Source organism: Penaeus vannamei, chromosome 3, assembly GCF_042767895.1.
Source record: "Penaeus vannamei isolate JL-2024 chromosome 3, ASM4276789v1, whole genome shotgun sequence".
NCBI classification, from domain to species: Eukaryota; Metazoa; Arthropoda; class Malacostraca; order Decapoda; family Penaeidae; genus Penaeus; species Penaeus vannamei.
Genome location: NC_091551.1, coordinates 22,948,714 through 22,961,213, shown reverse-complemented (window position 1 = coordinate 22,961,213; position 12,500 = coordinate 22,948,714). Strand labels below are relative to the sequence as shown.

The 12,500-nt window shown below is 33.4% G+C and overlaps 3 protein-coding genes across 5 annotated transcripts in view; 2 read left to right on the top strand and 1 right to left on the bottom strand.

Moving 5' to 3' along the window:
* The window catches only part of LOC138867359 (uncharacterized protein C15orf61), a 6,393-nt gene extending 1,629 nt beyond the window's left edge, over nucleotides 1–4,764 (top strand). For both annotated transcript variants that reach the window (XM_070142669.1, XM_070142677.1), the window contains exons 2-4: nucleotides 744–925; nucleotides 4,289–4,421; nucleotides 4,626–4,764. In XM_070142669.1, coding sequence (XP_069998770.1) covers nucleotides 749–925; nucleotides 4,289–4,421; nucleotides 4,626–4,753 — 438 coding nt within the window. In that variant the 5' untranslated portion in view covers nucleotides 744–748 and the 3' untranslated portion in view covers nucleotides 4,754–4,764. The remainder of the gene's footprint in view (nucleotides 1–743; nucleotides 926–4,288; nucleotides 4,422–4,625) is intronic.
* A 45-nt stretch (nucleotides 4,765–4,809) lies between these two features.
* On the top strand, nucleotides 4,810–6,964 carry LOC113811987 (pseudouridylate synthase TRUB2, mitochondrial). The gene is made up of 6 exons (XM_070142642.1): nucleotides 4,810–4,987; nucleotides 5,134–5,265; nucleotides 5,491–5,621; nucleotides 5,956–6,078; nucleotides 6,255–6,366; nucleotides 6,609–6,964. The coding sequence occupies exons 1-6, from the start codon at nucleotides 4,810–4,812 to the stop codon at nucleotides 6,872–6,874; spliced, it is 942 nt and encodes a 313-aa protein (XP_069998743.1). The 3' UTR covers nucleotides 6,875–6,964.
* A 2,714-nt stretch (nucleotides 6,965–9,678) lies between these two features.
* The window catches only part of LOC113811985 (enoyl-CoA hydratase domain-containing protein 3, mitochondrial), a 9,886-nt gene continuing 7,064 nt past the window's right edge, over nucleotides 9,679–12,500 (bottom strand). For both annotated transcript variants that reach the window (XM_027363848.2, XM_027363849.2), the window contains exons 4-7: nucleotides 12,497–12,500; nucleotides 12,005–12,165; nucleotides 10,421–10,535; nucleotides 9,679–10,044 (exon numbers count right to left, since the gene is read on the bottom strand). The exon at nucleotides 12,497–12,500 is cut by the window's right edge and continues 187 nt beyond it. In XM_027363848.2, coding sequence (XP_027219649.2) covers nucleotides 9,936–10,044; nucleotides 10,421–10,535; nucleotides 12,005–12,165; nucleotides 12,497–12,500 — 389 coding nt within the window. In that variant the 3' untranslated portion in view covers nucleotides 9,679–9,935. The remainder of the gene's footprint in view (nucleotides 10,045–10,420; nucleotides 10,536–12,004; nucleotides 12,166–12,496) is intronic.

Here is a 12,500-nt window from a genome sequence, read left to right as displayed (position 1 = left end):
ATGCGCCTATACCAGTCTGTGAAGGAAGGTTTTCATATAATTTTTTCTTTATTTAATAGCTATTTGTATAAAAAAGAAAGAAAAAGGAACTGCCTTGATGTATAAATATGAGCAAGAATCTGGTCAGAGAAAAAATGAACTCCCTTTTCTAGCAATTGGAGTCTTTTTATTTCTCTCTTTGGAAGATGCATGGGGTATAGTAGGGGCTGTATATTAGTAAGGGGATGAATATATGATTTTTACTTTATTACATATATTATTCTCATTTTATAATATAGGGTTGTCTTATTTTATTAAATGTACCATACCTTTTCATGTATTAATATAAGATGTTCTTAAAGATTAAGAAAGAAACTTTAAAAGAGACTCAAAGATAAACAATAAAGATATAACAGTATTTTGATATTTGATACTGGTATGTTTATGTAGTGTAGTTGTCACTTTGATTAAGGAAAAAACAGTAATTATATAATTACCTATATTAAGAAAAATCAGATGTTATGAAGACTTTCAACTCAGTTGTCATTGAAGATTATGTTGCACTGTAGGTAGTTTTAGACATTACATGAAATATTTGTATTTGTGTAGTTTTGTGACAGTCACTTTTCATTTCAATCTTTTACCTGATATTGTCCTTTGCAAAGTTTTATTTGATAAGCTTATGTTTTGAAGATGTAAAGTATAAGAGAATGTTATAGACTTTCTGTTGAATTTTGCTGTTACCTAAAAATCTTTTTCTATAGGACTGATGCATGTGAGCCAGACACTCAAGATTTTTAGGAGGATAAAAGAAGCCAAACCTACAGCCTCTCTGGTCCTTACAACTCATCTGCGACAAAGACAGCTTCCTCATTGGACATCATATTTTGTTAAATATAGTGATGTAACCAGTGACCAGAGGGGATTATCACACTTCAATTGGAAGGTCAGAATATAAGTGGAACTATTTACTACTTTGTTGTTTCACACACAAGGTAATGTCAGGATTTTAGGCAAAAAAAAATGTAAGGAAACAATGACAGTAATATGAGGGAGCATCAAAAAGTTTGTGGAAAAACTCTATAACTAAAAATTGTTTGGATAGATTTTAAGTTCAGTGCACCTGAACATTCTTGCACTAATGTGTTATAACATGCTCAAACATGAACCCTTAAAAGCTGTCTGTGTAGAATTGAGGGTCTTGTGATCTGAACCATGTCAGAGCAGGTGTTTTTACATCTTCAACTAACAGAAAATTGGTACCTTTCAATGATTTTTTCATCTTTGGAAACAAAAAAAAAGTTGGATGGGGCTAAATCAGGGCTGTAAGAGGGAAGTCGGATGATTTCCCATCAAAATTCACGTTGCACAGCTCTTGTATGCCGAGCACCGTGAGCAGGTGCATGGTCATGGTGGAAGAGGATGTGTTGATGCAGCTTTCCAGGGCATTTTTCTGAGATTTTTTTTAACAGTTTTCTCAAAACACTTTCATAATAAGGAGATGTAATTGTCTTCTTGTTCTTGAGGAAGTCAACTAGCTAAATCCCCTCTGAATCCCAGAAGACAGTGGCCTTGACCTTTCCTCTTGAATACTCAGATTTTGCTTTGACTGGTCCACTTCTTCCCCGGGGCAGCCACTGCTTTGATTGAATTTTGTCCTTGGGATCGTACTGGTAGAGCCATGTTTCATCCCCTGTCACAATTCTTTGCAGAAAAGCTTCAGAGTCCCCATCTCACTTGTTCAAAATTTTCATTGAAGGATTTGCCCTCGTTTGCTGTTGATCTGGGCGCAACAGCCTAGGGACCCATCTAGTTGAAAGCTTCCTTAGCCCCAAACTCTCCACAAGAACTGTGTGTGCAGAACCCACGGAGATGTTGAGTGTGTCTGCTACTGATTCAGTGGTTATTCCTTTGTCCTTGTCAATCAAGTTATGATCAGCATCAATGTCCTCACAAACTGACATTGTTGGCCTGCCACTGTGGGGCTCATTTTCAACTTTGTTTTTTCCACTTCTGAAGCGACTTATCCATTTGTTGGTTGTTGACTTCTTTGGGGCATTATCACCATAAACTTGTTTCAGAATGTCAATGATTTGCCTAAGTTTGTTCTGGTCACGATTTTGGTGGATTCTATATTGCATGAATGGTGCCTGACTTTCAACTGACAGCTATGCGTACTTACCTGCATTTAAGGGTTCATGTTTGAACATGTTATCACACGTTGGTACAAGAATGTTCAGGTGCATTGAAACAAAATCCTTCCAAACAAATTTTAGTTCTGGACTTTTTCCATGAACTTTTTGAAGCCCCCTCATATATGAATGAAAAGTAGGTATATATATGATAAATGTAAACAAATTTCATGAATGATTCTGAATGTAACAAATTTTTATAATGATAAAATTGGAATGAACAGTCAGCTATATAGAAATTTATGTGGAATATTTTCTTATGTTTTTTCTCGTGAATGTTTTAATGATTTATACATAATTTACATCATTATCATTATCATTTTTATTTTTATTATCATTATCATTTTCATTTTTATTATCATCATTATCATCATCAATAATCATTATTTTTGTTATTTTCATTATTAATGTACCATTGCCAGGAAAATGTAATGTTCACTGCAGTATTGTTTTGTGAAATGTCTCAACATGTAGTATAATGATGTATTGATGCTCTGTTGGGACTTTCTGGCCGTACTTGATTCTTGAGTTTTGATTCCCTACTATTTATTCCTATTAGTTTTACATGTTGCGTTACGAAAGATTGTCTGAACTAGTAGAACTGACTGGTCTTTAAACTTTTTCATATTCTCTTTATTAATTTTATGACACTTAAATCTGTTGTTAACTCCATTGCCTCTTTCACATAGGTGTTACATTTCTAATGCTGTGAGAGCTGATACGTAGTTTGAAAAAGTTTTAAACTCTTTTGCTGTCACCTGTTTTATTTCTGACATACACAGAATTTAATTCAAGGGATGCCTCTTAATGGCATTGGTCATTAGTTGACAATGCTGTTTGAATAGTTGTGTGGTTGTATTGTTGTAACTTTTAAATGTAGTGGGATTTTTCAATTTTAGAAGGTAGCCACTCTAGGGGAGATGTTGCATCATACAATCCCACCTTTCTTGTGTGATAAATATTTCCCATTTATGATTATTTGTCTGTGTAAGTTACTTGTATATAATTTTTTTCATTAATTTATGCCTTATTTTCCTATTATGGCACTGATATTTCAAATGCATATGTTGCCATGGCTGCTGAGTTGGTTACTGGATATCCTTGGGTTGTTCCCTCAACTGACATGATCTTGGCTTCTCTGTTTTCTACAATACTTGTAAGAAAATCTATTGACATGTTTTGTCAATAAATGGAGTAAAATGCAACATAGAATTTTGTTACTAAGCTTTTTAATTGCCTGTTAGATATTGTCCTTTATTTCCATGATATATCTGAGCACTTCCCCAGTTCTTTGGCTTGTGTAAGAGAATCCACAATTTGTTTGTCATTAGTTCTTCCAGTTATTTACAACGTATTGCTACAATTTTCAATGAAAGTTTACTCAAGAATTACTGATTATTATTCTATCTTTCATGTAATAGTATTCAATGCTGATGGTCCAGCACCCCTTTTATCCTTTATACCATGTCACAGGTTATTTTTTCATATATAATAGGGTATTGTGAATGGACTTAACAAGCTTCCTAGTCTTTCATATCAGTTTATCGTAAGTTTAATAACATTTCTTTTAACCCCGGATATCACCCTTGTCATGCTGGTTGCTGGTTGCTTGTGCCTGCATGCACTTTTGCCTATGGTTCCCTCCTCCTTATTATGTATCTCTTAGCTGCGTGATCTTTTACATTTGTCAGGTATGTAAAAGATAATCAGTGGCATCCTGTATGAAGTTGGTTAGGTTAGTTGACATGAGACACTTAAAAGGAGTCTGGTGATGAGGTGGAAGATCACAGTGATGATGTTGATTCTGGAAATTAAAAAAGAATAGGTACTACCATGTGCCCCTTGTAACCTCAAGCCTCTATGTACATGATCATTACCATAGGTGTTTGATAGGTGCTATTTTCAAGGGTGGTGATCCAGGGTTAATGGGCTGTGAAGGACAGATTTGATTTTAATAGTGACAGGCAAACATAGAACCTCTTGAACAGACATTGCAGATCATCCAGGATGCTTCTCGCATGATATCTACTATATTATCATCTTTAGCATGCAGTTTTACTCTTCCTCTTGCACATTCCCTCCATTTATTCTTCCTTCAATTTTTTTTTTCTTCACAGGTTGATGGAGCAAATTATCATATCCTTCGAACAGGATGTTGGCCATACATGAAGTATCACTGCACCAAGCGACCATATGAGGACCTCTCTGTAGATGACAAATTTTTCCGTGTTTTGAAAATTGCAAACCTAGGTGCGCATCATGTAAACGTCCCATTTGTGTTTGATTATTTTAGAGAAGTCTGTTATGGAATGATTTACTTTTCCTTCAGAAATGGACAAAGAGAGAGAGAATGAGAAATAGAGATAGATAGACAGGTAGACAGATCGAGTGTTAGATTTATAGATAGAGGGATAGAGTAATAGATAAATGAATAATAAAGGATTTCTTTTTCAGGTATACCCTGCTTAGCCTATGGTTGTGGTGCATCATTTCTTATAAGTTGTCAAGAGGATATTTACACACCTGAAGGAACCGTTACAATTTACTTCTTATATGAAGAAGATAGAGGTTCCATGTATTAACAGGATTGTTATTATATCCCCTTTGATTTTATGTAAAGTTTCATAAATCTTTTAAAATGCTTAAAATTGTCAGGTATGCACCTGAAGCATGGAATATGCTTCAGGGTGTGTTTTGTGTATACAAACCAGCAGATATGACCATGAATCACCTGAGAAAAGTGTTGATCGGCAACCTTTCCCGTGATCTCAATTTATTGAAGACTCGTCCGGCTACTCCTATGGTTGCCATTGAAGGTTAGTTTGATATATCATGCAAATGCAGGGGTCAAGATTGAAATGTAATTGATATATATTTTTCCTTCTAAAACTATTTGCTCTATCTAATCATGAAGCAGTGCCTAAGCATTATAATACATATTTGATATATAAAACCCTTGCAGGCAGTGTCACAGAAAATTTGGTTGTGAAAGTGACAGAGAATTATGCTGATCACCCATTAGTTCTTGGTCCAAGATACCAACCAAAGGATATCAAACTAGCATGGGCCCATCAGTTGGATAAGAATATCTCAGGTAAATGAGGTCTATTGATTTATTTATATATATATTTTTTATATCACTTTTTTTTCTTTAATACATTGTGCAAGCAGTCTCAATTTATATTGATTTTATTGAACCACAACTTGCTGAACTAGAATGGCATATATCTGTAAAATATCTTGTGAATGAATTTTAGTGTATTTCATTTAGATTTGTAAAATTGTTTAGAATATTATAATGATATTTTATTTTTCATAGGAGTTTGCATTTTGGGTGTGAATAGTGGCACAAAAGGTACACACAAAGTAAGGGAATCACAGTTGATTCGTTCTTACATAGTTTCGGGCCAGTTTGGACGAACAACTGACACGCTCTTTAATGATGGCAAGGTGAGTACTCATTTAATAAGTCTATTCAGTATTATAGTTATAATTGAATAGATATCCTTTGATAAGTTTTAATATGTATTGATATTATTATGTATATTATATTTATTAAAATGATTTAGCAAACTTTTGATTTTGACACGTGCACAATTTACAATTGTTAGGTGTGTGTTGTGTTAAAAAGGAGAAAAAAAATATTCCATACTGAAGGCATTACAAAATATAATTATTTTATAACTTAGTTAAATTTAATTGTATGTGATGTATTTCATTTTGATGTGAAATATTTTCATTGTTTCTTAAAAAGATTAAATTGTTTCTTTCTTTATGAGGGAAGGTTATAGGGAAGTCAACATACAAGCATGTAACAAGAGGACGTTTGATGCGAACATTAATGACCATACAAGCTGGTCATCAGAGGAGTGCACTTCATTTTTTGGGTCTTGACCCACAGTCTCAGGTAAGAGGTTCTATCAACAAAAAACAGCTGGTGTTGGTACATTTTCATATGGTCAATAAAAATGATAGTCCACAATGAAATTAACACTAAAATTTAATCCCAAAATGAAAAATAATTAAATATGCTTTTGCATTTATGTTATAGAAATTTTCTAAATGAATGTCTAATATCAACAGGAAGCATATGAAGCTCTTTCAGCTGATGGCCTTGTAAGACCTGGCGAGAAATCTCCGCCATTGATATATGCACTGAAAATTGTTGACTTCAATTTACCAGATTTCACTCTAGGTAAGATTATCTGGATCCTCAAGTATCTAAAATTCCAATAGAAAAAGAATTACATATATGATACAATTGGGTGCAAAATAACTTTTATCAAAAAGAAACAGTGGAAATGATTTGGGAGGCCTTATCTGGCAACCCAAGTCACATGCATCTCCAAGAGTAAGTAGGCAGGGTACATCTTTAATTGCCAATTAGTTTGTGTTTTTTATTTACATTATTACTACATAACTGAACAATCTTTCCAGAGGTTTCGTGCATTAATGAAAATGCTGTCTACCTTCAACACCTGGTGCATGACCTAGCGTTACGACTCAAGACCACTGCTGTGTGCACACAGATGCGCTGCATTCGCTATGGACCTTGGACTCTGCAGCATAGTTTGCTTCATAAGCATTGGTGTCTAGAACATATTTTAGATAATATAACCCATAGCAAACCACTATTTAAAGATATAATGCCCAAATCAGCTAGTTTGGTTATGTTAAAAAATGAGCAAAGTAAAGAATTATAGAATTGTAAATACATTAACATCAGGCGAGACTGGTGAGTGTAAATATATTGTATAATAAATTTCAGTAAATATAAAGATCTCTTTTTGGTATTTGCCTTTGATAACCTTTTACTGATGATACTGGTTTAGAGATGTTGAATGTAGAAAATTATCATCCCTGACTCATTCAGCCTTCAGTTATCGTCATTATTATTACAGTTATTTTCATTATTTTATTATTTTCACTATTGTTTTTTTTATTGTTATTCTTTTGTTTTGATCATGATGATAATATATGATATCATAATAGACTAATGATAATAATAAGATTAATGATAATAATAATAATGAAAAATATAATAATGACATTAATGTTAGTATCAAGGATAATAATGATAATAATAATAATAATAAAATCATTATAATAAAATTATCATCATAATAATGATATTATTATTGTTATCATTTTCATCATCACTTATTATTATCATAATTGCAATCATCCTTCCTTTTATTATTTTTTTATTGCTATTACTATTATTATAACAGTGTGACATATGACTATTTTTTTAAAATTTTCTGGACTATAGGGGTCTATTTAGAGTAATCTGACCTTATTTGACACAGAAGCTGTAACACTTATTGTGTGACCTGAGAGTGAGTGAGTGAGTGAGAAAGAGAGAGTGAATGAGTGAGTGAGAGAGTGAGTGAGTGAGTCTCCCTCCACCTTTTTTCTTTCTTTCTCTTACTGAGACTCAAGGTTGGTTTTCAAAAGGGACTCGGCTGCAATGATGCATTGCTGATGTACATGAAATGCAATCTGCTTTTGATAAGGGTCATGAGTCAAGACTTGTCTCTCTGGATTTTTGTGCAGCTTTTGATACTGTTAATCACAAGGGCTTAATTTTTAAGTTGCAGTCTGTTGGTGATGGTGGTAAAGTATTTTCATTGAAATTTTAACTGGTAGGCAGCAGCGTGTTCATGTTGATGGTAGTTTTAGCTTGTATTCCCGTGTGTCTTGTGGTGTTCCTCAGGGTAGAGTTCTTGCGTCATTGTTCTTTCTTTTATGTACAAGCGATATGTGGTCTGGCCTTACTAATAAAATGGCACATGCTGATATTCTGATATTCCTTCTCTGGCAACTAGGCAAATAGTAGCTGACAGTCTCACTGTAGACCTAATGACAATTCAATCATGGTGCTCTCAGAGGGGCATGAAATTAAATCGTACTAAGTCTAAGGAAATGATTTGGTCTCGTACACAGTTGCCTCAGCATCCAAGTTTGCTGATTACTGGAGTCTTAATCACTTCAGTAGATAAACTGAAGCTTTTTGGTGTAACCTTTAATTTAAAGCTTATATTTGAGTTGCATATTAGGAATATGGCCCGGGCAATCTCATCTAAGTTAGGCATCATTCACAAGTGCAAGAAGATCTATGAAGATGACAACATTACTCGTAGATGCTGCTTTTCTTTTATTCTTCTTCATTTTGAGTATTGCTCTCCTGTGTAGTTATCTGCTGCAGATTTAACCTTAAGACTGCTTGATCTTTATTTTAATTCCATTAAATTTCTCCTGTCTGACTTAAATTTGGACATTAGACTTCGTAGGGTTATTGGAGCTCTTTCAGTCTTATAAAAATTGTAACCAATAATCTATATACCCTCTATAAGTTTCTACCTGATTTTTATCAACCTGCAAGAGTTACCAGAAGTTCTATAACCCTCAATTCAATGGCATTTGATGTAAGTTGATCTTCTACAAGTCAGTTTTCTAGTTGCTTTTTTACTGCTATTTGCCTTTAAAGATTGTAAGTTCTCTGACTCTTGATAAGTTTAAAAGATCAGCTAACATGTTTTACGTAAATAGCTAACTTTCTATTCTTTCCTAGCTGTATCTTGACCTGCACTGACACCTTTGGTGGTAGAAATCTCAATTTATTCAGTGTGGCTCTTTATATAGCTTACAATAATAATACTAATACTACTGATAACAATAATTGTGTGACCAGAGAGTGAGTGAGTGAGTGAGTGAGTGAGTGAGTGAGAGAGAGAGAGAGAGAGTGAGTGAGTGAGTGAGTGAGTGAGTGAGTGAGTGAGTGAGTGAGTGAGTGAGTGAGTGAGTGAGTGAGAGTGAGTGAGTGAGTGAGTGAGTGAGTGAGTGAGTGAGTGAGTGAGTGAGTGAGTGAGTGAGTGAGTGAGAGTGAGTGAGTGAGTGAGTGAGTGAGTGAGTGAGTGAGTGAGTGAGTGAGTGAGTGAGAGTGAGTGAGTGAGTGAGTGAGTGAGTGAGTGAGTGAGTGAGTGAGTGAGTGAGTGAGTGAGTGAGTGAGTGAGTGAGTGAGTGAAGAGTGAGTGAGTGAGAGTATCCCTCCCTCCCTCTTCCTCACTCTTTCTCTCTCTCTCTCTCTCCCTCCCACCCACCCTCTTCTTTTCTGTTTCCTTCTCTCACTCTGTTTTCATCGTCCTTTTTTCTATCTCCCCTACCTACCCCTCTCTCTGTCTCTTCAGATACTGTGAACTGACTCCCTTGGTTTCTTTAGGCAGAAAACCACAATGATAGTAGTGCTTGGAAGAATGGATTTGTATTATGGAAATATGACATATCAGCACTAATGTCCATTTAATATAAAATGTTATAGCAATAGTAAGTACATGTTTAAATCTGCAGAAAAAAACATTAATGTAAGCCTACACTAAACACTATCTCTAACTTCATTTTGCTCAGGTCTGTGTGGAATACTTGAGCCAGAGGCCTTAGGAGTTTAAGAGTTAAACTTGTTTTTTTCCATAAATATTCAACCGATTAGGAGAAAAAGTAACTGGGGCTTATGTAAAATATTTATTATTCTCTAACAATGTAACAACCTGCAGTAAATTAACTGTACTACTTTTTACATAAAATGCACATGTTATATATTTTTCAAGTATAAATATATCAATATTTAAAAGAGTATTCTAAAAAGGAAGACTTAAACAATGCTATTATTACCCAAACAAAACTCTTAATTTTTTAAAAGAGCACAAAACTGATGCAATGTCTGAGAAAGGAGCTGCAAATTTTCTGTTTCCCAACAAAATATTTTTATTCATGTGTATGAGACCAAACTGGTTTTCTCTTTTCCACAAAACTCTTGATACCTTCTTGTCCGTCCTTCATGTTTATATTGTTGACCATTACACATGCTCCTTCCCTGAAAATAACATTGTGTGTATCATATTTAGTCGTGTAGCCTGTAACTTCAAAATCACATATTAAAAGAATAAATACATCCATATCTTCTCACATATCTTCTTCCCTATGAGTTACTTGTAGGAGTGAAAGAATTTGTGAATCTTCTATAAACAGACAAATTGATAAATATTTAAATATACATGTAGGGTCAGCAGAGATCGCTGACCCTATATCAGGGACATAAACATTTGGAGATAATGAAATGTGCTGTATGGCAGAAGTTGGTTCCTGATGCTGACAAATTGTTTAAGCTCAAAACAAAGAATCATAAAGACTACAACAAAACTTCACTGTCTCTGTTTTTATCATATTTTAAGCAAATATTCTTTACTTACCTATAGGCTTCTTCTATTCCCATTTCCATCTGCTTGTACATGAATTTTTTTCCAAGAGAAATTACAGCCTTACTTTTGTGCGTTATAGCATCTACCGTTTTCTGCACTTCAGAATCTGAAAAAGAGAACAAGGTATGCCTGAACAAAATACAACAGCAACAAACTTCAAACATATACACACTAACAGTAGACTACATATATATTTCAGACAAAACTAAATTCAGCATAAAGAAAAGGAAAATCAATATCTTATATGGAACAAATTCTAGTTTCTTATTTTCTCCATATAAATGTAAATAAAGAATTAATATGCAGATATGTAGAAAAAATATAAAATCACATAAGATCAATGATTTTAAAAATTCAACTTTTAATTTTTATTTCCAGGATATGAAAGTGGTGCTAGACAAACCAACAAATATGGATAATGCAGTGATTCTCAACCTTTTCTTAGTCATTTCTCCCTAGATGTACCATTTATACCCCAATTCCCATACAAAACGAAAATTAAAAAAAGAAGAAAAAAATCTTTAAGAATTTATACAACACAATACTTGACACATGTATTTTGCCATTACTTTCTATGTAAAAAATATGCAAAACTAGTAAAAAGACACCCAAACACATGTTTTGCAGACAGAAACCTGTGATGAAGGCAACAAGTATACTACTTATATATAAGAAAGTGCATACAAACAGACCTCGTCTCTTTTTCTGAGGAGCTGTTTTATTATTTGACAATGCTATCATATATATATATATATATATATATATATATATATATATATATATATATATATATATATATATATATATATATATATATATATATATATATATATATATATATATATATATATATATATATATATATATTACAATGTCAAAGGAACAAGGAACAAACTGAAGAATGAAGGACTTTAAGTTACAACCAGATATTAGCAGCAACTCCACCAAATTCTTCCTTACAGAAGCAACAAAAGTCATCAAACTTATCAACAATATTGCAACATTGGAAGATCTTCATTAGTGAAGGGTGATGGGGGTTGGGTGTAGATGTCCAGAACAGATGAATTAGCACCATCATGTGTATGTTACACCGCACACATGGAGCGTGATCTACTACACTAGCCAGCCATTTTCTTGTATATTTAACCTCTGCTATGTACATTTTTACCACACATAATAAATCTATCCATGGTTAGTGTATAGTGTATAGATTAGTATAAATCACTGGTATAGTGTAACCTAAGAATATCAAAGGACACAAATGTAAAATATTTTTCTTGGGATCTAAGTGCACTCATATCTATAATAAACTTTTTCTTGAATGAAACAAATCATACTAAATATATATTCTTAATTCAACATTTAAAGAAGGGACTCAAATGAGAAATTTGTACTTTTCAGAATCTAATGGTACTAAAATTAAGGAATTATGATAGCATTACTGTGCTTGTTACAATGTTTACATATCTATTGTCATAAAAGCAAGAAGAAAAGACTTTCAAGCTTATACTATTTCCTAAACCCAGATGGGCTGAATTTGGTGCATCTACTAAAATACTATATATGGTCATTTACCTAATTCTTCTTCAGTAACAATCTTGGAGACTAATCCTGCCCTTAGAGCTTCTTCTGCTGTTATTGGCAGACCTGTCAGCAACATATGAGCTGACACCTTCCTTGGTACACATCTCACTAGAGGTATACCAGGAGTTGAGCAGAATATACCGACACTTCCTCTGCAAGGGAACAATATTTTTTTTTTTTACAGATGTGAAACACTATAATGACTCAGGAAAATGACTTATCAGTAATGGATTCTCCCCCCTGTATATTGTGCCATATGTTATTTTTCTACGATAATTTGTGCAAGTAATAAATAATGAGTTGAAGTAAATCAACCGTTATTGTTTTGAAGATAAATGTCATCTATTATTTTGTTCATTATTATTTTCAATATCAGAGTTATAGCTTATGAAGATGATCTGATATCTTGAACTAATTAGACATAAAGAACATTATTACAACGTTACTGCAATAAAATTTCAACAATTTTTTTTCTCCTCTCACCCTG